The 25,863-nt window shown below is 40.5% G+C and overlaps 1 protein-coding gene across 5 annotated transcripts in view; it reads right to left on the reverse strand.

Annotated features, from left to right (window-relative positions):
• The window catches only part of Eml6 (EMAP like 6), a 294,345-nt gene that overhangs the window by 19,991 nt on the left and 248,491 nt on the right, over positions 1 to 25,863 (reverse strand). For all 5 annotated transcript variants that reach the window (XM_087216378.1, XM_087216379.1, XM_004867282.3 and 2 more), the window contains one exon: positions 1,964 to 2,042. In XM_087216378.1, the coding sequence (XP_087072504.1) occupies positions 1,964 to 2,042 (79 nt within the window). The remainder of the gene's footprint in view (positions 1 to 1,963; positions 2,043 to 25,863) is intronic.

Here is a 25,863-nt window from a genome sequence, read left to right on the forward strand (position 1 = left end):
CTTTACTCAAAGCATTCATTGCCTTTTGCTGCTTCTGGGCTAAAGCTCAAACTTCTAAATCTGTGTAGTGAACCCCTTTCCACATCTGACTGTCTCACTCTTTGGGCACTACTTTGTCCATATATCACAAGGTTTCATATCTTTATGATTTTGCTTTTAAAAAATATCTCTCTGCTGGCACCTGCTTATAATTCCAGTAATCTGGGAGACAGAGGAAGATCACAAATTCAAGCCCAGCCTGGGCAATTTAGCAGTTTAGCAAGATTCTATCTCAAAAAAAATTTTTTTAATTGTTGGGGATATAGCCCAGTGTGAAGACCCTGGGTTTAACCCTGATACAGCCAAAAAACCAAAACAAACACAAAATATCTCTCATCTGGAAAGGCCTTCTCCTTTCTGCTCACTGAGTCTCTACCTACCTCTCAGACTCCCCCGCTTAAGGTGCTCCCCAGAAGCTGCGTTTAATACATAACTCTGCTCCTGGACCAAGTGGACAGCTGACTAGGTACTTGGAACTGGGGACACTGGTAGGCTGAGCTGTTTAATTTGCTGAGGAGATACAAACTCAGGTGCTGGGAGGCACCTACAGTTAACCATGTACAGGCACAAAAGTTCAAGAAGTCTTCAGGAAGAAGGCATTAGACATACACAAGGCCGAAGAGAGATGTCATTCCAGCTTTTCAGGCCATGGATCCCATTTTTCCTGATGCTTAGCTGTATTTCCTTACTGGTATAGTGGTCCCTGATAAATCTCAAAAACGTCCCCTTTGCAATTAAAAAAACACAAAACCCTGAAAACAGGTTTTCTGGTATCACTGAGTTTACAGTCTAGAAGAGAAGATAAATTTAAGAGAACACAGGCACTAGAGATGTGATGAGGGCTGTGGGGGAGGGGTGGGGATGGAGGGGGGGTGGGGTTAGGGTAAGGGGCATCAGGGAAGATCAGGCAGAGAAGACATTAAAGGTGGTCTTGGGTGTAGGGAGCAGAGACAGGGGCTTTCGAAACAGAAGGAATCAAAACACTGGGACCTGACAGTCCAAGGCAAAGTCAAGAACATTAAGTGGTAAGTTTGGGGTTGGAGATTTGAGTTGCAGTGGAGAATCACAGGCAATGAGCTTGGAAAGTGGCTCTGGGTAAGGTTCTGAAACCATGGATTTGAACACCAGTGGCAAAGTGGGACTCTCCTGGCTCCTAAAGCTGGGATCAAACATGAAAGATTTATACTTTTTAATTTATTTATTTTTTTGTACCCAGGATCGAACTTGGGACCTTGTGCTTGTGAGACAGGCACCAGAACCACTGAGCTAAATCCCTGGCCCCTTGATTTATACTTTAAAGCATGAACTGTGAGTTGGCTGGTCCCTCCATGTAGATAGGTTTACTAGAGCTGCTCTTTAAATCTCAAAGACGGAGCCCACATCTTTCCCCAGGGTGGTGGTCTTATCCACTGGACATGACCACTCCCTTAACTTTCCCGCCCACAGTGTCCTACCTACCCTCGTGTGTGAGAGGCTTGCACAAAACACTTCATGTGAAGTATGTAAAGTGTCACCTGGAAAGGACTCATGTACCATTAAAGACAGTGAATAACTGCTCTTTTCCCCCATCTCTTCCTTCTTGTCCATGAAAGGGATGCAGAGGGCCTGAGTTGAGGAGATATAGGGGAAGGGAGCCAGGCTTGAGGAAAATGGGACATTTTAGAGTTAGCATTGATAGACTTGATGACATTGATGGCACTGATGACAGAGATTAAGACATAAGGACTAGAACTCAGTGGATGATTCTGGTCCCAGGGGTGGGGGGACACAATGTTATACAGAAGGGAGAGGTGGCTAACGGGGAGCCAACAGATCCACTGCAGTTCTCATGATGGTATCCGTGGGACAGAAAGACGGAGATGTCTTCTAGGCAGCCTCAGAACATCAGTATCAGTTTAGAACCACAATAGTTTAATCTCCTCACCTCAACCAGTTTCTTTTTTTTGGTGATGTTGTTCTTCTGGAGTTTCTCAGGCTGAGGAGCTGCTCGGCTAACAGGTGGTCTGGAACACAGAGAAGCCAGAGGAAGGACAGCATGGAACAAGAGGCTGCCAGCTGCTTGCCTGGTGGCCGGCTGAGGCCAGGGCCAGACTCCTCACCCTCCTCCCCACCGGAGCACCCTCAACCCGGGGCTGCTCTGGCCTGCCCTCCTCCCTCTACCACCCTAGGAAAGGCAGGTTCTAACAGGAGTGGTCCCCTGTGCTTAGGCCTAGGTTCACAGTGCTGAGCCGGGCCTAAGGTTAACATAGCATTACCTGGGACAGAGGGAGCTTCTGACCTGGGGACTTGTTTTAACTAAAGAGGAGCCTATACATGGGACTAAGAGGCCACACTCCCTGAACACACTGGCCACTTTTTAGACAGGGATATGCCAGTGTCGTTCAGAATTAGGTAGTCAAAGATCAGGATGTCCTGTGACTTACAAGCCAGGCTTTGGAACAGGCCTTAGGTTGGGAAGCAGAGGGATGCAAGGTTGCATGGTTCTTATACTGTCCCATACCTTAGGGTTATAGTCTACATTCTGCTGCTACCACCACACCAAAGATTGCTTGTCCTTTCTCAGTATTGGGGATTGGGACCTCCAAATTCAACTAACAGCTTTTATAAGGAGGAAGTCCTAATAGACACCTGATGAGCAGGCCACTTCTTGGTGGCATTAGGCTCCCTTAAATCACACTGTAAGTCTAAGAAACTGGTGGATGAAGGGATACCTGTCCCAGCTTTTGCTGCACATTCCATATATATCAGTTACTGTTCTTGGGAGAGGCAAAGAAAAAGCGTTACCTTGATCCCCTTGGAAGCAGCAAACAAAGCCAAGTAAGAAACTTAGTACAGTTTAGAGCAGCATTAGCAACCACCTCATTCATGCACAAGCATTTTCCAAGTGAACAGACATTCCTGTGTGGCACAAACCATGCTTCCCCAGCATGCCAGCAAAGAACTAAAACAGAAATGAAAGAGTGCACCAGTCTACAAATTCAGAAAGCTCATACCCTGGCGTCTTGGGCAAACTCTGCACTAAAGCGCCTACAGAATAGGGAGAAAAAAGGAAGCCCTGTCAATGCTTCCTGCACGCTCACCGTGCCTTTGCACCAGGGGATGATGCTTATTTTAGAGTGTGCTAGGGAGAAAGTGCTTGTCAGAAAAAAAATGATGACATCCTCCTGGATATCACAGGGAGTGATGCATAATGAACGCTTGGTTCCCAAATTAAGTTTGACTCATAATTTAGCCTGATAATTCCCAGCATGTCTCAGTAGGTCAGCTTGCCTGCTAGAACAGCTTGTGGGAGTTTGCACAGGGGGAAACAAGGTACTTTATTTTCTCAGAAACTCTTCAACAAAAACACATTATATAATCATGAGTGATAACTGGACCAAATGGTATTATAATCACTAACGAAGGATGGGGAGAGAAAGCACATCTCTACCAAATGACACCCCCAGTTGACATCATCTCTGCCAAATTGAGCAAAATCTTGAGGACGGGCATGCCAGTTCTCACAACTAGACGCTTCCTGCACATTAATTATCCCTTCCTAGGGCATCTGCTCTTTCTTCTGTTTTAGTGGGACTTTCAAATGAAATCTGTGGGTTTCTTCTTTCACCTAAGGACATTTCAGTGTATGACAAAAGCAAGCTGGGGCTGTGATGAGAGTGAGTGGACGCTGGGGCTACAGCACGGTTCAGAAGGTGTCATTTGAGATTCAACACAGGGCTCGTCTCCAGGTTACACGCAGGTTGTATAATATACAACATATTATACAGTGTAGAGTATGCATACGAGCACAAACACTGTGCATTTATATATACATCACATTGTATATATACACACGCAATTTGCTGCTTTTCACCTTGATTTTCAGTAAAGAAACTGAAAAGTAAAGCAATCTCAGAATGATTCTTTCTTGTTTCACAAGCATATGGTTACAGCTGCAGTGCTTCAAAACTAAAGATGAGGGGAGCAAGGGCAAGAAACCTGCACTGTGGCAAATTTAGCAGATTTTAAGTATTAACCCTTGGTGCTTGTGGATTCTGCATGAACACTTGGTACTGGTTGTTTACCCAGCACCTGTACTTTTCCAGAATGGAAGGGATACTTACTTGACAATTCCCTGCCTCCAAAGGAAAGCAAGTTAAAACACAATACAAGTATTAAAGGTTTCTTTCCAAGCATCTATAAAGTGTTCATAACATGAGACGTGGGAGGAACTGGCAAAAATTTCAAACACAGTCAAACACTCTAGATTTAGCATTTTTCAGCAGATCTAAATCCTTCTAGATTTAGATTCCATTGGAAATGTGAGTCTGGAAAGCTTTGCTGAGGTGGGAAAGAGCCGAGGCCAAGGGGAGACTCAGTCACTTTTCAGTCCAATAAATTCTTTCTAGGTTGTTGTTCCCATTTGGCCCAAGTGGGAAAGCCAGGAAGACAGTGAATGGAACTGGGAGTTGGCCAAGACTCAGGAAGGTGAAGTGCTGTGAAGGTGAAGGGGCAGAAAGGGGTGGGAGAGGCAGAAACACAAAAGGAAGCAGGGCTCTGAAGTGATTCAGGGAAACAAAGGGAGAGAAAGCTTCGAGTAGGCAAGAAATTTAAGGAGGGAGACTGGCAAGAGAGCAAACTGGACAACCGTGAGAAAGGCTGACGGGCAGGACTGAGCCCAGACAGAGCAGGAGAGGAGCTCCGCCCAGGCTGACAGGGTGAAGGTAGGAAGAAGCCAGGAGACCTGTGAACCAAGCGTGTGACTTGGTGCTTGCCTTGTTCTTGGGCCCAGTGCTGGCCCAGGCTGCTGCTGATCTACGCCCCCCGCCCCCCCGCAAAACTGTGTCTGAAATCATCACATTGTGCCCCTGTGAAAATAGGTGGCATCTTCTGTAGGCATGGCAGGACTCTGGAAGGTCAGTCCCTATGGCTATCAATTTCCCAGAAGCTGGGCTGCTGAAGAGAATGCACAGACTCACTGGAGGGCATGTGGAGTGTTGATCAGACATAGGCTTATGCCCCACAAAGGTCCCCGAGGCTACGCAATGCCTGAGTATTTCCCCCATCCCAAGGTGCTGGACTGGACAGGGAGGGGAAGAGCAGAGCACACTATGGCCCTAGATGCACAGGAGTTTAGAGCCAAGGCTCTTCGGGAAGCTTTGCAATGACTTGAGTCACCACTATGAGAACCAACTGGAGAGGGAGGCTCCAAGAGCTTGAGGGAAACAAAGGTGCTCCAAGCAGGCTTTCTAAAGAAGGATGTGGGAGAGGAGAAGCTCAGTTCCAATTAGCCACAATATACAATTGTGAAATTGTTTTTAGTGTTTAGTCAGACAATATGCAATGCCAAAAGTGTCCTTGGAGAAAGTATAACTTGGTCCAGATTCCAAAAATGTACCATAAAATGCTCCAAGAGTTTCCAAATTGTCTTAGGAAATCCACTTATCCCTGGATCCTGGTCTTAAATGGTAAGTAGAACATAATCTGGATTCTATTTTAGAATCATTCTCCAATAGGATCTGCTACCTGGACCCCATGGATGGCTTCTGGGTCTCAATGAACCCCCCTGACACATGCAAAATTCTGTTTGTACATGTGTGGGAAAGGAGGCATATTAGATTCAGATTTCCAAAGAAGGGGGGAGGGGAGAAAACAGAGGAGGGAGAGGGAGGGAAGGAAGAAGGAAGGGAGAGAAGATATTAAGATCTGTAGGATAAATCTAGGTTTAGAGAAAGTCTACAAAGCCATAGAAGCTGTCTGTTATTAAAATAAAGGAACTGGATTCTATTAATGTGTTCCTACGCCTTCCAGAACCATCGACAGTGCTTCTCAGTACGGGAGTTAAGGGAAAGAGTCAGACAGGAGAACCATGGGATGTCCTGAAGAAAGCCTTCCAGGTTGAATATACTCTTGACTGAAGCTTATTACAAAGTTTTAGGTTGTTGTTTTGTTTTTAAAATTGTGGATGCAGTCTCAGAGTTGGCCATTTTAGGTGAATATAAAATTATTTGGATGAAAGAGGGGATAAAGGATGGAATGGGGGTAACTAAGAGTAAAGAATTCCAGTTTTCTACCTTAGGCATCCGGGCTGATCATGGTACCACTGAGGAGGGTTTATGAGAGAAGATGATGACTTCACTTCTGGCATGTTCAGTTTTGGACACCTGCCAGATGGTCTATCACTTGGAACTTCAGCTTAAATGTGGGTAACAGAAATATGACCCTGGGAAGCACCAGCATCTGGATGAGACATATGAAATTAATCAGGGTGAGGGTACAGGGTAAAAGGGAAAGCCAGCCAAAGGTGAAATCCTGAGGACCAACAGTATTGAAGAGCTGGAAGAGGAAGCAAAGGAAGAACACTGGGAAGAAAGAGATGAGGAAAGCTAGGAGAGGTTGTTTAAAAAAGGTAAAGGGGAGATATATGTTCATAACCACACTGTCCAACATGATAGCCACTGCCACGCATGACTACCGAGCACGCAAACTGAGCTACTCCAAATTGAGATATGCTGTAACTATATAAAGCACACATAAGATTTTAAAGACCTAGTAGAAATAATTTTTAAAAAGAATGTAAAATAACTCATTTTATATTGATTGTAGGTTATGTTTAATATATTGAGTTAAATAAAATATATTTTAAAAATTAATCTTACATTCTCTTAACTTGTTTAACATGGCTTCTAGAAAAAGCACACATATGGCTTCATTATATTTCTTTTGCACAATGCAACTCTAGGAGAGACAAATTTTTCCCTTTAGCAAGACAAAAATTGAAGAAAGTTGAGTGGATTGGTGGAAGTATCCATGTCATCAGAATGGCAGGGCCAGAAAAGATGGAAGAGGACAGAGAGTAAAAGAAAAAACTTTGTGAAGCTGGGATGAGAGGGGTTGGGGCAGGGTTATATATGTAAGTGTACAAGAGCAAAGGATCTGTTTTTTCTGAAGGGAGTTGGGTGGCAATGGAAGAGACAAATGTGTTTCCTGGATGAGAGCATGAATCAGCTAAGAGAAGATGAGAGCCATGGCTAGAAGGAAGCTAGGGTCTAAGCATTAGCTAAGGGTGCAGTCTTGAATGGGAGAAGAGACATCTTTCTTCTGTGAAGGAAGGAGGTGAATGGTTTATGTAGGTGGGGGATGGGAAGGAAGCTAGAGACAGAACTGTCAAGATGGAGTTCATGTGTAATGCCTTCTATTTTCTAAATGAAGGAGGGAAGAAAGAGCATCTGCCAAGAGTACAGGGCAGTTGGCTATGGAAAGGACAAAAATCTGGTTGACTGCTGGAAGGTGGCAGAATTTGACCAAAGAGAAGAATGAAAATGAACCAGCAGTATAGAGGATCTAAGCACAGCTGGCAGTGTGGCATCTCTGATGGTGGCAGTCTGCACTGACTCATGATTTTCTAGTTAGAAAAGTAGCGGGTAGGCAGTAGGAGAATATGGGGGTTAAGGACCAAGAGGATGGGGAGAGTGGTATTTAGGCCAAAAAGTTCAGGAGGGGCTAGTGAACTTGTAAAAAATGGAAGAGTCTAGGCATCAGATGTCTCCAGGAGGGTAAAGATCAGGTACAAGTGGGAATGAGAAATCAGGAGAAGAGAGGAGCTACAGCGGAGAGTACAGTAGTTCTGAGTGATGATGTAACCATGGCAGGGGGGTAACTGTGGTTGACCAGCTGAACATTGACTGAGTGTCTCAGACCCAGGAAGTTGATAAATGACAGGAATTGGGAGGGGCAGAAAATGACAGAGAGGACATGAGCTTCAGAGGAGTGTGTGGGGGGGGTCAGGTCAAAGTCATGTCAGTACTAGAAAGACAGCTACGAGAGCATTCTGATATTCTACACTGTACAGTCCACTAACGTCATTTCAGGGGGCACAAATCGTGCACCCTAACAATCACTTCTGCAAACACATCCTTATTTACTACATTTTGACTTCACACCAATACTGTATTTCCCCGAAAATAAGCCCTAGCATAATTTTTCAGGATGCTCATAGCATAAGCCCTGGCCCTAAAATAAGGCTCAGTTAAGATCTTCAGCCAGACAGATGCATTTAGTATGACCCTTGCAACACACACTGGATGTATTGAGTTATAAAGTAATGATATTAATATATAATTAAATATAAATAGAAATATTATTAAATATAAATATTAATATTTAAAATAAATGATAATATAAATTATAATTAAGTATTTGTAGACGCCCAAGTGGGCACCTTTGGATGAGAGGTAAACCTATGTAAACAGATGAACTCGAGACTTACTGCCAAATGACCAGAGCACAGACACAACGGATGAATAACGTGTGCACTTGATAACGAACGAACATGGCTGTGTCTAATAGGAATCTTTATAATTCAATACATTGTTGTTGTGACAGACGTACTTAATACACTCATGTGAAATAAAGAAATGTTTCCTGAATTTTGGTGCCTGCAATTTTTCATCACTTTTGAGTGGACAATAATCCTTAACTGTCATCATTTTTGTTACCACTCCAATTAACCCTTGATTTTAAGAGAAACTTTGTGAGGCCCAGCCTGCAAGAGGTTGTGACTTGGATGAAGAATTCATGGGATAAAATCACTGACAGCTGTGTTGCTGACGCACTATGAGTTGGCTACATGGACGAGAAGCATTCATGTAAGGTGAGATCTCTTGCTGGACATGAAAGATTAGGGATAATGGTTCTACAGGAAGTGGACTTCCAAGAAGCTCAGGCCAGAATTCAGGGTTTGGAGAGTTATGACGATGTTCCAGAAGAAGATGACACAGTTTTATTTGAACAAATGTAGATTTTTATACATGAATAAATATAGGTTGTTGTACATAAAAAAATAAGACATCCCCAAAACTAAGCCCTATTGCGGTCTTTTGGAGCAAATATTAATTTAAGATACAGTCTTTATCTTCAGGGACATATGGTAGAAATGTCCCTGCAGCATCTACTCCTAATGGAGTATCTGAGAGATGTTTAGAGACTTGATTAAAATAATCAGACCCAACTCTGCCATACTGTTCTAATGGGCACTCTTTTGAAAGAAAAGTGCTTACCTATGTTTGGTGCATTTTAAAAATCTCATTTGTAAGTTTGAGTCAACTGATTACACTATGGGTGTAATTACTATGGGTGTGATTACCTAGGTACATTAATCTGTTGAAAAAATACTTTTCTAGCACTTTACCTCTGGATTTTTATGCCTGGTACACTCTTTGTGATAAAAAGTGAACAAACAATTCTATAATGAATGGCAGTCTTAATTCCTAAAATAATCTGTTATACAGAAATCACTGCTTTCCCAACCAACACAGAAAACCAAGGGGTTGACTTAAATAAGAAAAATCATTTCTGAAAATAGCATTAACTTTAAATAGAAATCAGCTAACTATTCAGGTTTTAGTGGAGTTACCCAGCTAAACATGGGCCTTAGAAATGATTTATGTCAGCATTTCAGAGTTTAACAGATACTGTCATTTCAGTTCCACCCACCTTCATTCAAAAAAATAAAAGAATTTGGTCGTATCAACTGAATGCAGAACTCTGGCAGAATTAAGGGGTGGAGCGAGGAAGGGGAATTTGGCCCAGAAAGGCAGGGAAGGGGCTTCCCCGTCTGCCCTGCACAGGTGCAGTCCCTCTCCTGTGGCGAGGGCTGAGCTTAGCTTTTATGCAACACATAAGCAGTCACAGGGCTATGTGCTCACACTTAGGCTCTGGAAGGTCAGTCTGTCCTCCCAAATGGGATGGAAACTTAGAATGAAAGGTTCTTCCCTGTTTATTGGACCAAGCTCCAAGACAGGCTTTAGCAGGGTTGATAGGTCTCAGTATGTTAAAATTTGGTAGTGCCTGTTTAATAGGACTATCAGTTCTTAGCAACTCTAACAATACAAGTTTACAAAGCAGCTATTGATCAAGGATGACAAAGGCCATTTCTCAGGACCACAGAGCCCAGGAAAATGGGAGAGCAGGCTGACTCAAGGTGGACATGACCATGGAGGGGAGCACTCTCTGCTCGTTCCATCCTGCTCAGCAAGCCTGAGATTCCCACAGCTACTGATTAAATGAATCTTTTTTTTTTTTTCAAATTGGGGGCAGGTTTTCCCAGAAGATTTCAGCTTCTAAACATAGCATAAAAGGTTAGAAGAAAAACTGGGATTGCCTATATATGGTGGTTTAACTTGAGGAAATCTGTCTAAATCTCCTATTTTTCAACACTGTCACTTATGAACATGTCATTTGATTCATTATAAATCCGATGAGAAAGAAGCTTCGTATGTAAAATAAATGTGATAGCTTCGGTTTCTTTTTGTTGGAGTTAAATAGATTTAAACCAAACAACATTTCAATTCTTAATAGACAGGTGGTATGAACCTAAAACAATAACAAAAAATTAACCAAGAGCAGTCCCATGGCCAGTTGGGACATCCTCAGATTCTACATGTGCCATATGATTTCTCACAAAGACAAAAACACCCACAGGTGCTAACAAAATAAGGATAAAAATGTTCTCTGGCAAGGAATGAATTTGCAGAGCATTCTCAAGACAGATTCATTTGCTCAACTAGTTAAGGGGAGCAGGTTAAGTAAATTCTTCCACTCACTTCCTCATACAAGAAATATTTGTTTACTCGGTCCTATTTGCAGTGCACTGTGTTAGGCATGTGGCGGCATCATGACAGACAGCACAGACCCTCAGGGAGCTGAGAGTCTTATAGACAAAGTTTACAATCTGGTGAAATTTAAAATATCCTGTTGTCACGAACCTGAAGTAGGAGATTAGGGTTGGGGTCTACTGAGTGGGTGTCATCTGTCAAAGTCCAGAGACCCAGAGTGCATGCGCAGAACACAGACTCTGGGATGACTGCACTCCAGACACTGTACCGGGGACCAATCAGAAAAACTCCACCTTCAATTCCTCATTTATATGTGGCGCAAAACCTAGTGAGCCTTGGATAGGACAGCCTAAGTCTGACACCAGGCCAAGTGAGTCTATAATAATAGGACAACCATCCCAAATGCCTTATTTGCATGAGGGAGAAGCAATCTAGGAATTCCAGGTAAAAGAGCCTGCCCATGATCCTTGTGGCCACTGGGAGCTTTTTCTCTGGCCCGCTCTCACTCTGCAGAGCAAATGACTTTTCTACCTTCAGCAAATGTAAATCCTTGCTGCCTTTTCTGTGTGCCAATTCTTTGTTCAGGACACCAAGAATCTGGAAAGAATCTCTTCAGGACCCAAAAGCTGGTACCAGACTCATAATTAAGGAATAAAGAATTAAAGCAGGGTATTAATTTGGGACTGAAACACACAAAACAGGACCACCAAAACCTTATTGTAACCAGCACTGCAAAATGAAACTTTAAAAACTAGATTTTTTTCTTTTAGAGATAAGCAACTTCTACCAAACTCCTTCTGCTAAGCACAGAACCAAAACCCCCTCCTCTCAGCCCAAAAGAAGTGGCCAAATACACAGATGCCACCCCCAGGAGGCCGGAGCCTGGTTCCCTGTCCTGGAGGAGGAGGAGGAGGAGGAGGAGGAGGATGGGCTGAAGATAGCTGAAGTGATAGTGTGGAGATCTACATTATCTCTCTGTCCCTCTTCCTTTCTGTTCTTTACTCGTGTGTTTGTGTGTGTGTGTGTACGCATGCACACACGTGCACACACACACACAAAGTTTGCTTCAATAGCCTCAGAGTCAGTTTTGAATAAATTCCTTTTCTTTTTCCCCAAATTATATGGCCACCTTTGATTTGATCAGCAGTGAGCAAATGAACCTGAACACAAGAACCTAGGAGCCCAGTAACACAGTAACATTTCTTTTTTTTTTTTTGTACCGGCGATTGAACTCGGGACCTCGCGCTTGCAAGTCAGGTGGCGGCACCACTGAGCTAAATCCCCAGCCCGGTAACATTTCTTTATAAACCTATGGCATACAGTTTTATTTACAGGGCTTTATTTTTGCTTCTGGTTCATAAACCTATTCAAATTCCCTTAGAAGGAATATGAGGTAGAAAATAAATTTTAGGATATTTATTATCCATAGGCAGAGTATAAGGAAATGTTTAGAAAACTTTATTGCCAGAATGGAATTCTGAGGCCAACTGGAGCTGGCTCCTGCCATTTAACAAATGAAGGTACTACTACTTTAAAAGGCTCAAAATCTGCTTCTTGTTTTCATTTGGTAAAAGGTTTCTTAGTTTGCTAAGGAACATATGTTAAAGACGAGTGAATATGTACCAGAAAGACTAAAATATTAATGTAAGAGAATATTCACAGATCTCCTCTCTATAATCCCTTGCTAAGAATACTTCTGGCACTGCCACTTTTCCTCATGTAGCAGCTGGGATAGATGTGAGGTAGGATAGAAGAAAGTTGAGTAAAAATTAGAAGATGAGGGAAATTATAATTTTTAAATTATACTTCTAAGAAAAAATGGCAGCTCCAGGACACAAAATTTCTTTAAGCTTTTTCTTTTCCTTCCAGGAAAAATATTCTTAGATCCTTCAAGACTAAGGTCTGGCTTCGTGGTCAGAGCCTCAAGGGCAAATTGCCCTGGGCTGACTGAGCCCAGCTCTGTCTGGCAGGCTATGCCCACTTGCAACCAGGAGCCCTGACCTGGTCCCACATTACAGAGGTGCAAGGGGACATAAAGACCATTGTCCTGAGCTGCAGAAGTGAACAACAGAGAGAGGGCCTCTCTCAGGCTCCCTGATGAAAATGGAAGCCCACTGGAAAAGTGAAGAGAATCTCTGCAATAAAGGTACACCAGACCACTGTACTTGGTAAGTTGGAGGGATCATCACCTCCCATAGGAACCTGGGCTATCCTCAGGGAAAAGGCAGCTGGAACCTGCAGTAGAACCTTGCAGAGTTCGACCCTGCAGGAGGACAGGGAGCTCAACTTGGGACTTGCAACCAGAAATCTGCCTGAATCTCATGGGTCTGTGACTGGCTTACTGAGACTCATTGACTTATAACTGCACACTGCTGCCCGTGTTGTCTATTGTGACAGCAGAGACATACCCTGAAGGAGGCCCTTCAAGTTTATCTTTTGTTATTTTCAAAATTACCACTATTGGTTTTTTTGCTCTTATTTTTAATTTTTTTCTTCTTTTTCTACTCTTTTAAAATTTTTATTTTTCTCCTTTTTCTTTCTTTTCTCTTTTCTTTCTCACTGTCTCTCCATTGCTCCCTTGCTGTCCCACATTGTTCTTCATCTACTTTTGTGTTCCTGTTCTGGCCCTAATTCGGATTTCTTCTTTCTTTTTCTTTTCTTCTTTTTCCATCTCTTACCTGTTTCCTCAGGACCCACTGCTAACTTTCCCCTATCCTTTTACCTACCTATCCCTCCCTCCTCAACTCCTTCTAACTCCTGATTCCGAAGGGTAAAGTTGCTATATTGAAGAGTTTATTTACTATAAACATATGTTGGGTTAGTCCTTGATTTTGATCTAATTCACACAGTTAAAAGTGATAGATTAATAACTACCACAAACTGTCATTTTCTAAGAGGTACTTGATGCTATTGTGTTGCTGATTGTATCACTTGGGCTAAGGTGTTGTGATTGATCTAATCAGTTGTTCTTCCTGGTATAATGAAAATGACACAGCCTCAGAGCCATTAGAGACTCAAAACCTGAAGACCAGCTATATCTGGAAGACACCTCTGAGAAGCAATCATTCCATAAGGATTCTAAATACATCAACAAAGATACTTACAATGAGCAACTTTAGAGTATCAACCCAGGAACTAAACCAATGACAGTTACCAAAAATAAAAATGAAAAGACATTTAAGTAAGGCACAAACTCAGACTTCCAGCCCACAAAAGGCAAATTCTGGAGGGAAACGAGGTGGAAAAGTCTGATAATCAACCACCTGGACACCCTGAACTGATAAGCACAGGAAGTTACAAAACAGATGAATGAGGCTCTAGAAAAATTCAAAGCAGGAATAATCTCCCAGGTAACTACAGAGATGGTGAGCAGAGTGAAAGACATGATTAGAGACTCTAGAACAGAAACAGATTAAAAAAATAGATGAGCTCAGAAACATGCTGGAAGCCATGAATGTCTAGCATAAGAAAGAAATGGAAACCATGATCGCCCAACATAAGAAACAAATGGAATCTAAGACACAGATTCAAACAGATATTCAGGAGATTAAAAACTCCACTGAAAGCATGCAGAGCAGATTAAGGGAATCTGAAGATAGAATATCAGATATAGAAGACAGGATTGCGGTTAAGGACCATGAAAACAGAGATTTCTTAACAGTAAGGGACCATGAGAAATCAATCCAACAGCTGCTAGATGATGCAAAGAAGAATAACATAAGACTGACTGGTGTCAATGAAGAAACAGGAGAAGGTACAAGTGATGTAAAAAAACTGTTCACAGAAGTAATATTAGAAAACTTCCTGGACAGAGGTGGAGAATTGGACTTACAGATAAGTGAGGCACATAGAACTCCAAGTAGTCATGATCAAGAAAAATCTACACCTAGACATATAATAGTCAAGATCCCAGATACCCAACAGAAAAACAAAATCCTACAGGCAGTTAGAGAAAAGAAACAAATCACCTACAAAGGAAAGCCCATCAAAATCATGGCAGACTTCTCAACACAAATCCTCAAATCAAGGAGAGTCTGGAGTGAAGTATTTCAAGCCCTAAAAGAAAATAAGTTCCAACCTAGACTGTTGTACCTTGCAAAATTAGCTTTTAAAATCGATGGGGAAATTAGATGCTTCCACGACAAAGACCATTTGAGAAGTTTCATGAACACCAAACCAGCACTCCAAACAATTCTAATATCCTAGAAAAAGACAATGAAGGTCACAACTCCATGAGGCCCAACAGGGAGAAGTCACCAGGCAAGGTAAGACACCAAAGGGAAAGGGGGAAAAATAAGAAATAAAAGAGCCAACAACAGTAAAACATCATGACAAGGATGAGTTAATATCTATCAATTATAGCCATCAATGTTAATGGTGTCAATTCACCAATCAAAAGAAATAGACTGACAGAATGGATTAAGAAGCAAAATCCAGCAATATGCTGTATACAAGAAACACACTTAACTCAAAAGGAATTCATAGACTGAAAGTAAAAGGATGGAAAACAGTTCTCCATGCCACAGGAACAAAGAAAAAAGCAGGCATAGTAATCTTATTTGCAAACAAAGTAGATTTCAAACCAAAACTAATTAAGAGAGTCAAAGATGGTTACTATATCCTTGTGAAGGGAACAATCCAAGACGAAGAGATGACAATCCTAAATATATATGCACCAAATACGAATGTCCCCAACTATACGAAACAAATATTAATGGACATGAAAAACCAAATAAGCACTAATACAATTGTAGGGGGGACCTCAATATCCCACTATCACAAATAGACAGATCATCTAGACAAAAAATTAACAAAGAAAATAAAAATTAACAAAGAAATTCTAGAACTGAACCAAGCTACTGAACAAATGGACTTAATAGATGTTTACAGAGTGTTCCACCCCACAAAATCAGAATACATATTCTTTTCAGCTGCACACGGGTCATTCTCTAAAACAGACCACATGCTAGCTCACAGGACATGCCTAAGTAAATGTAAAAGAATTGAAGTTACCCCCGGTATATTATCAGACCATATTGGAGATCAGTAACATAAGAAACCACAAAACTCCCACAAACACATGGAAATTGAATAACACCCTCCTGAACAACCAATGGGTCACAGAAGAAATTAAAGAAGAAATTAGACAGTTTATACAAGTAAATGATAATGCCAGTACAACATACAGGAATCTATGGGACACAATGAAAGCAGTTCTATGTGGGAAATTCATAGCAGTGAATGCCCATATTAGGAAAACAGAGAGAACTCAGTTAAATAACCTAATGCAGAACCTCAAGCTCCTAGAAAAAGAAGTGCACAACAAACCCAAAGCTCGAACAAGAGAGGAAATCATAAGGATCAGAGCAGAAGTCAATGTGATAGAGACTAAGAGAATGATACAGAAAATTAATGGAGCAAAGAATAAATTTTCAAAAGAATAAATAAAATTGATAAACCTCTAGCCAACCTTATCAAAAAAGGAAAGTAAAGGCTCAAATCCATGCAATTAAGAATGAAAAATGTGAAGTCACAATAGACCCAGCAGAAATCCAGAGGATCATCAAATTCAGAGGATCGAGAAGCTGTACTCTAATAAAATGGAAAAGACAGAAGAAATGGACAGATTCCTAGATACATATGAATTGCCAAAGTTAAATGGAGAAGATATAGAAATTCTAAACACCCCAATTACAATTAGTGAAATTGAAAACCTAATTAAAAATGCACCAACAAAGAAAAGCCCAGATCCTGATGCCTTCACTGCTGAATTCTATAAGACATTTAAAGAAGAACTATCACCTTTACTCTTTAAACATACCAAGGAAATTGAAAAGGAAGCAAGGCTTCCAAGTTCATTCCTGGAAGCAAGTGTTACTTTGATTCCAAAACCAGGGAAAGACCCAACCCAAAAAGAGAACTACAGGCCAATCTCCCTAATGAACATATATGCAAAAATCCTCAACAAGATACTGGCAAACAGAATACAGAGGGTCCCGGGGATTTAGCTCAGTGGTTTCGCCACCTGCTGTGCAAGTGCAAGGACCAGAGTTCGATCCCCAGTACCAAAAACAAAACAAAACAAAAACAAAAACAGAATACAGAGGGTCATTAAGAAAATCATACACCCTGACCAAGTCAGATTTATCCCAGGGATGTAAGGATGGTTCAACATATGTAAATCAATAAATGTAATACACTGTATTAACAGAGCCAAGGACAAAAACCATATGATCATCTCAATAGATGCAGAAAAGGCATTCAACAAAATCCAACACCCATTCATGATAAAAACCCTACAGAAAATTGGAATAGAAGGTCTTTATCTCAACCTGATTAAGGCTATCAGTGAAAAACCAACAGTCAACATCATACTAAATGGTCAAAAACTGAAAACTTTCACGCTAAAATCAGGAACGAGACAAGGATGCCCACTCCTGTTCAATATAGTTCTGGAAACATTAGCCACAGCAATTGGAAAAGAGAAAAAAATAAAAGGAATAAAGATAGGAAAGGAAGAAGTTAAACTGTCATTATTTGCTGACGATATGGTACTTTACATAGAAGACCCAAAAAACTCTGCCAAAAGACTTCTAGACTCAATTGACAGATTCAGTAGAATAGCTGGATACAAGGTCAATACTCAAAAAACAATAGCCTTCTTGTACACAAATAACAGACTCACTGAGAAAGAAATTAGGGAAACAATTCCTTTTACAATAGCATCCGAAAAAATGAAATATCTAGGAATCAATCTAACAAAGGAAGCAAAAGACCTCTACACTGAAAACTACAGCACTCTGAAAAAAGAGATCAAAGAGGATATAAAAAAATGGAAAGACATCCCTTGTTCCTGGGTAGGAAGAATGAATATAGTGAAAATGGCCACACTTCCAAAACTACTATATAGATTTAATGCAATGCCAATTGAAATTTCAATGATATACTTCACAGAACTAGAGAAAACAATCCAAAAATTTATTTGGAACCAGAAGAGACCTAGAATAGCAAAACCAATTCTAGGCAACAGAGACATGGCTGGGGATATCACAATCCCCAACTTGAAACTATACTACAAAGCTACTGTGATAAAAATAGCATGGTACTTGCAAAGAAACAAACCCAAGGATCAGTGGAATAGATTAGAAGATGCAGAAATAACTCCAGACATATTCAGCCACCTCATATTTGATAAAGGAGCCAACCACCCTCATTGGAGGAAAGATAGCCTATTTAATAAATGATGTTGGAAAAATTGGATTTCAACCTGTCAAAGATTAAAACTAGACCTGTTCCTATCACCAAGCATTAAACTAAGATCAAAGTGGATTAAAGATCTAAATATTAAAACAGAAACACTAAACTTGCTGGAAGATAAGTTAGGTAGAACTCTTAAAGACATTGGCATAGGAAAAGACTTTATGAACAAAACCTCAGTAGCATGGGAAGTAGCAGAAAGAATCAATAACTGGGATCTCACCTTATTAAAAAGCTTCTGCACTGCAAGAGAAACCACCAGCAGAGCTAAGAGACAACCTACAATGTGGGAAAAAAATTTTTAGCAGCTGTACCTTAGACAAAGGACTATTATCTAGAGTATATAAAGAGCTAAAAAAAAATCAGACCCCTCAAATTAAAAAACCCAGTTCAAAAATGGGCATCTGAAATGAACAGTCATTTCTCAGACAAAGAAGTAAAAGCAGCAAATAAATATAAGAAAAAAAAGTTCAACATCACTGGTCATTCGAGAGATGCAGATGAAAACAACGCTGAGATTCTGCTTCACCCCACAAAGAATGGCTGTTATCAAGAAATGAAGCAATAACAAATGCTGGCAGGGATATGGGGAGAAAGGAACCCTTCTCCATTGTTGGTGGGAGTGCAGACTTGTGCAACCACTGTGGAAATCAGTATGGAGATACCTCAAAGAACTAGGGCTAGAGGTCCCATTTGACCCAGCTATTCCCCTGCTGGGGATCTTCCCCAAAGTATTAAACGAATCATACCACAGTGATATATGTGCACCCATGTTTATAGTGGCACAGTTTGTAATAGCTAAAGCTTGGAAACAGCTCAAGTGCCCATCAACTGGAGACTGGATAAAGAAGATGTGGGTTTTTTTTATATATAAAATGGAGTACTACTCAGCCATAAAGAATGAGAAACTAGAGACATTTATAGCTAAATGGATGCATATTGAAGCCACACTCTTAAGTGAAATAAATAGGACACACATGTGTGAATACTGAATAGTTTCTCTAGTGTGAGAAACTGAAAGTGTAAATAAGAATTAAATGATTAAAAGGAATAATTGATAATTTGAAAGAGGAAGAAAAGGTTCAAAGGAGTACTTTGGGAGGGGAAGGGGAAAGGAAAGGAGGGAAAGGAAAAATTATGAGAAAAGAAAAAAAATGGAAACAAAGTCTATGTAAATAGGGAAGGGTGGAGGGGGTGAAGGGCGCACAGGTAATGGGGAAAAAAATAAGAACCAAGACACATCATGTACAGATACAAGCACCCAATGATAAATGTAAATGTATTGTTTACCTAAAATGTACCAATAAAAGAATTTAAGGAAAAAAAAAAGACTGAGTTCTGGGCCTGTACCTTTCACCTTAAAAACTGTGCTCCCTCCTACCAATACCCAACCCCCAGGAGTGTGCTATTAAGGGGACGGCGTATCTCAGCTTCAAACACATATAAATAGTTTCTAATGCAGCCCACCAGATAGGTGGAGTAACAAACACTAGGAATACACATCTTAGATAACCCATTTTAGGGAAACCCCCAAATTCACATAAAACCCCTACCTCTGACCATAGGTGTCTCTTTCCTTGAGGGTTGGTACTCTATTTTGAGTGCATGCTTTTAAATTTCTGCCTAGTAAACCTCTGTATGCTTCTTACTGATATATCCTGGAAATTCTTCTTCTGTGACAGAGGCAGCAAACCTGCAACCTGCACTACAGGTGTGGTGAGTCAAGGTTTCCCATCTTTGCTTTAGGGAACCTCCTTGGATCTTGTCTGGTGACAGAGAAAGAGCTGTCTTTGTAGCAGAAGGCAGTTTGTGAGTGAAACTGTTTCTTCCACGGAGGACTGGACAGGGATGCACTTAGAGCTCTCTCCAGTACATGTCTGGGGGTAACTCACACTTCACTATATCAAGGTGACTATTTCTCCTATTAAAGTTGTCAGCCCTGTTGTTGCTGGGGAGGGAAGAAGGGTAAGGAGAGAAATGTCCAAAAAGGGCCACAGGAGGAGGAGAGAGAACAATTATCCTTCAGAGCCCTCATTTGTCCACAGGTCCACAGTTAGAGGTTACTGAAAGATGAGATGCTGATAGCTGGGATCACCAAATGTATGTATTTGGCAGGGCCACTTGTGCCTGGGAATGAGTCCCTATCAATGGGGACGTTGGAAGTACAACTCATTCATCTCCATAGAAAGAAGCTTACAGTACATATGACTGAGAAGGAGAAGTTGCCTGAACTCCTAGATCTGTCCTAAACACCCATTGTCACACATTCTCTGCCAATCAAAGGGGACAATTATCTCAGTGCCACTGAGATGCAGGCTGGAGTTAAGGGGCTTTTGGCTTCTGGCCATTGTTTGGAATTACCTGAAGGCAGAAGCCAGATGTAGACAGGGCAGGAAGGAATGCCAAGGGTGCCAACTGCTTGCTGGCAGGAATTTCTATGATAGATTTCTGAATTTTAAAGAGGTCAAGAAGGTCTCAGACTTTGCTATCTAATCCAAATGTACCAGTGACGGGAAATAAACCGAAATCTTGGTAAAGTGTTAAGAAGCTTATTTATCCATTTAGTAAATATTTACTGAATGTTACCGTGTAGAAACTGCTTTCACAGAGGTGGTCTTTGGTAGCAGAAAAGGTAAAAAATCTCACACAGCCAGAAGCCTAGGCCTGCTGAGGTATGCTTCTGAGGAAGCAGAAGTTGGTTTCCCAAATCTCATGGTAGACAAGTTGAAGTGTGTTAGAATTTCTTTTCAGTACTTATCCCTCCTGAGGTGGCAGGCATGCAGTGAGACTCTCCTAAACATTTGGGTGTGTGTTTTGGGAGGAGTTAGAGGGTAGAAAGGAATAGAATAAAATCTCAGGAAAATAGTGAAGAAACATTTTGTAGATTGTGATACCCCCTGCCGTGTCTCTATTGCCTAGAATTGCTTTTGCTATTCTAGTTCTCTTCTGGTTCCAAATGAATTTTTGGATTATTTTCTCTAGTTCTGTGAAGTATATCGTTGGAATTTCAATTGGCATTGCATTAAATCTATACAGCAGTTTTGGAAGTGTGGCCATTTTCACTATATTCATTCTTCCTACCCAGGAACAAGGGATGTCTTTCCATTTTTTTATATCCTCTTTGATCTCTTTTTTCAGAGTGCTGTAGTTTTCAGTGTAGAGGTCTTTTGCTTCCTTTGTTAGATTGATTCCTAGATATTTCATTTTTTCGGATGCTATTGTAAAAGGAATTGTTTCCCTAATTTCTTTCTCAGTGAGTCTGTTATTTGTGTACAAGAAGGCTATTGTTTTTTGAGTATTGACCTTGTATCCAGCTATTCTACTGAATCTGTCAATTGAGTCTAGAAGTCTTTTGGCAGAGTTTTTTGGGTCTTCTATGTAAAGTACCATATCGTCAGCAAATAATGACAGTTTAACTTCTTCCTTTCCTATCTTTATTCCTTTTATTTTTTTCTCTTTTCCAATTGCTGTGGCTAATGTTTCCAGAACTATATTGAACAGGAGTGGGCATCCTTGTCTCGTTCCTGATTTTAGCGTGAAAGTTTTCAGTTTTTGACCATTTAGTATGATGTTGACTGTTGGTTTTTCACTGATAGCCTTAATCAGGTTGAGATAAAGACCTTCTATTCCAATTTTCTGTAGGGTTTTTATCATGAATGGGTGTTGGATTTTGTTGAATGCCTTTTCTGCATCTATTGAGATGATCATATGGTTTTTGTCCTTGGCTCTGTTAATACAGTGTATTACATTTATTGACTTACATATGTTGAACCATCCTTACATCCCTGGGATAAATCTGACTTGGTTAGGGTGCATGATTTTCTTTTTTTTTAAAAAAATTTTTAAATTTTTAAAAATTTATATATATATATATATATATATTTTGTAACGGGTATTGAACTTGAGTCCTTGCGCTTGCATAGAAGGTGCTGAAACCACTGAGCTACATCCCCGGCCCTTAAATTTATATATTAATCAGTACATTTTAGGTATACAATACATTTACATTTATAATTGGGTGTTTGTACCTGAAGATGATGTATCTTAGTTCTTACTTTTTCGCCCATTACCTACGTGCCCTTCCCTATTTACAAAGACTTTGTTTCCATTTTTTTTTCTTTCTCATAATTTTTCCTTTCCCTTCTTCCCTTTCCCCTTCCCCTCCCACCACCCCTACACCTTTGGACCTTTTCCTATTTCAAATTATCAATTATTCATTTTAATCATTTTCATCCTTATTTACACTTTTAGTTTCTCACACTGGAGAAACTATTCTGTATTTACACATGTGTGTCCTATTTATTTCACTTAAGAGTATGGCCTCAATATGCATCCATTTAGCTATACATGACTCTAGTTTCTTGTTCTTTATGGCTGAGTAGTACTCCATTTTATTAAAAAACCACATCATCTTTATCCAGTTTCCAGTTGATGGGCACTTGAGCTGTTTCCAAGCTTTAGCTATTACAAACTGTGCCACTATAAACATAGGTGCACGTATATTGCTGTGGTATGATTCTTTTAATTCTTTAGGGAAGATCCCCAGCAGGGGAATAGCTGGGTCAAATGGGACTTCCACTCCTAGTTCTTTGAGGTATCTCCATACTGATTTCCACAGTGGTTGCACCACTCTGCACTCCCATACACAATGGAGAAGGGTTCCTTTCTCTCCAGACTCCTGCCAGCATTTGTTATTGGTTCCTTTCTTGATAGCAGCCATTCTTTGTGGGGTGAGGTGGAATCTCAGTGTTGTTTTCATCTGCATCTCTTGAATGAGCACTGATGTTGAACATTTTTTCATATATTTATTTGCTGTTTTTACTTCTTTATCTGAAGTGTGTGATTTTCTTGATGACACTATGTATTCTGTTTGCCAGTATTTTGTTGAGGATTTTTGCATGTATGTTCATTAGGGAGATTGGCCTGTAGTTCTCTTTTTGGGTGGGTCTTTCCCTGGTTTTGGAATCAAAGTAACACTTGCTTCCAGGAATGAATTTGGAAGTATTGCTTCCCTTTTAATTTCATTGATGTGTTCAAAGGGTAATGGTGATAGTTCTTCTTTAAATGTCTTGTAGAATTCACCAGTGAAGCCATCAGGACCTGGGCTTTTCTTTGTTGGTAAATTTTTAATTATGTTTTCAATTTCACTAATTGTAATTGGGGTGTTTAGAATTTCTATATCTTCTCCATTTAACTTTGGCAATTTGTATGTATACTACAAAGCTACTGTGATAAAAATAGCATGGTACTTGCAAAGAAACAGATCTGAGGATCAGTGGAATAGATTAGAAGATTCAGAAACAACTCCAGACATACCCAGCCACCTCATCTTTGACTAAGGAGCCAACCACCCTCATTGGAGGAAAGATAGCCTATTTAATAAATGGTGGTGGAAAACCTGGATTTCAACCTGCCAAAGATTAAAACTAGACCCATATCTATCGCCATGCACTAAACTAAGATCAAAGTGAATTAAAGATCTAAATATTAAAACAGAAACACTAAACTTGCTGGAAGATAAGTTAGGTGGAACTCTTGAAGACATTGGCATAGGAAAAGACTTTATGAACAAAACCTCAGTAGCTCGGGAACTAGCACAAAGAACCAACAACTGGGATCTCATCTTATTAAAAAACTTCTGCACTGCAAGAGAAACCACCAACAGAACTAAGAGACAGCCTACAATGTGGGAAAAAAATTTTAGCAGCTGTACCTCAGAGAAAGGACTATGATATGTCAGGTAAAAAGAGCTGAAAACCAAGACCAGACCAGAACTACAACAAACTTTTATTGCAGGGACAATCTGCGGGGCTTTCTCTGAACAAAAGAGTGCAGCAATATGGCCCGGGTAGGGAGAGCTTTAATAGGAGCTAGGGTGGGGTTTGGGGATGTGATGATTAGGGATTGGAGGCTTTGAAAGGTGTGTGACCTGGGATTGGAGGAGCCTGTGACATCACTAGTTACTAGGAAGAGAGCAAGTATCAGGCTATTCTTTTGGAGGGAAAAGGGGCATATTGGGAAGAAGAAGGTTGTCTTTTGGTCTGAGAAGCCATCTTGGGGGTGGGTTTTAGGTGGGGAACAGGGTATTATGGGAAGGAGAAGGCAAGTATTATATATAGCAGCCATTTTAAGGCAAGGGAAAGCTATCACTATCTAGAATATATAAAAAGCTTAAAAAAATCAGACCCCCCAAATTTAAAGATCCAATTGAAAAATAGGCATCTGAAATGAATAGACATTTCTCAGACAAAGAATTAAAAGCAGCAAATAAACATATGAAAAAATGTTCAACATCACTGGTCATTCGAGAGATGCAGATGAAAACAACACTGAGATTCCACCTCACCCCAGAAAGAATGGCTTCTATCAAGAAATCAACCAATAACAAATGCTGGCAGGGCTGTGGGGAGAAAGGAACCCTTCTCCATTGTTGGTGGGAGTGCAGACTGGTGCAACCACTGTGGAAATCAGTATGGAGATACCTCAAAGAACTAGGAGTGGAAGTCCCATTTGGCCCAGCTATTCCCCTGCTGGGGATCTTCCCAAAAGTATTAAAAGAATCACACCACAGCAATATATGTGCACCTATGTTTATAGTGGCACAGCTTGTAATAGCTAAAGCTTGGAAACAGCCCAAGTGCCCATCAACTGGAAACTGGATAAAGATGATGTGGTTTTTTAATAAAATGGAGTACTACTCAGTCATAAAGAATGAGAAACTAGGGACATTTATAGTTAAGTGGATGCATATTGAGGCCATACTCTTAAGTGAAATAAATAGGACACACATATGTAAATACTGAATAGATTCTCTAGTGTGAGAAACTAAAAGTGTAAATAAGGAGTAAAATGATTAAAATGAAAAATTGATTATTTGAAACAGGAAGAAAAGGTCCAGAGGACTAAGGGAAGTGGAAGGGGAAGGGAAAGGGAAAGAAGGGAAAGGAAAAATTATGAGAAGAGGAATAAATGGAAACAGTCTTTGTAAATAGGGAAAGGTGGAGGTGGTGAAGGGAGGACAGGGAATAGGGAAAAAATAAGAACCAAGATACATCATGTACAGGTATAAATACCCAGTGACAAATGTAAACATATTGTATACCTAAAATGTACCAATAAAAGAATTTAAGCAAAAAAAAAAAAAAAGAAATATGTTGTACTTGGAAAAATCCTGGAAAACAAGGTTATACATCTCACTGAGGCATTCTGGGGACTTTAAAAGCCCTAACAGTGCTTGAGGAAATATTTACCAGTCCTTTATGTAACCACATCTATAGCTTTCCATGCATTCTAAAACTAAAGAAAATTTACAATTTCTATTTTTGTGTGGCCACTTTGCCATTGTTGACATTGCTGTCCTATTATTGGGACTAAGGAGATTGGTTTCAGAAGTAGGATTCATGCACAAGACATCCTCAAGCCTTTGCCAGAAGGCAGCCAGCCACTCTCAAAGTAAACACTGGGTCTTGTTGAAGTTTCAGATGTAAGCAGAAATCCAAGGGATGATGAGTTTTGCTTTCAGTCTCACTGAGCCAGCTCTCCTGATAAAAGTCAGAGATTCCGAATGAAAAAGGAGGAATCGAAAGATGCCACAGGCGTCATATGTTGGAGAGGTAATAGTAACAAAGTTGATATAAAACTGTCATCAATTGACTTTTACCTTAAAACATGGCCCAGATGAAGATTAAGTTTAAAAATTTAACTTTGAGCATTTCTACTTTAAAATATGTGTGCTATTTCCCCTTATAAGTAGCTGAACCTTGGAATTCTATCCTTAGAAAAAAATAAATATTACAGATAATGTTAAGAGACAGACTTTTTTTTGGTACTGGGGACTGAACTCGGGACCTTGTCCTTGCAAGGCAGGCACCGGAACCACTGAGCTAAATCCCCAGCCCTTCAGAGACAGACATTTTTTTTTTTTTTTTTGGTACTGGGGATCAAACTCGGGTCCTTGTGCTTGTGAGGCAGG

This window comes from Heterocephalus glaber, unplaced genomic scaffold, assembly GCF_053883595.1.
Source record: "Heterocephalus glaber isolate CG9 unplaced genomic scaffold, H.glaber_assembly_v1.0 deba00001457, whole genome shotgun sequence".
NCBI classification, from domain to species: Eukaryota; Metazoa; Chordata; class Mammalia; order Rodentia; family Bathyergidae; genus Heterocephalus; species Heterocephalus glaber.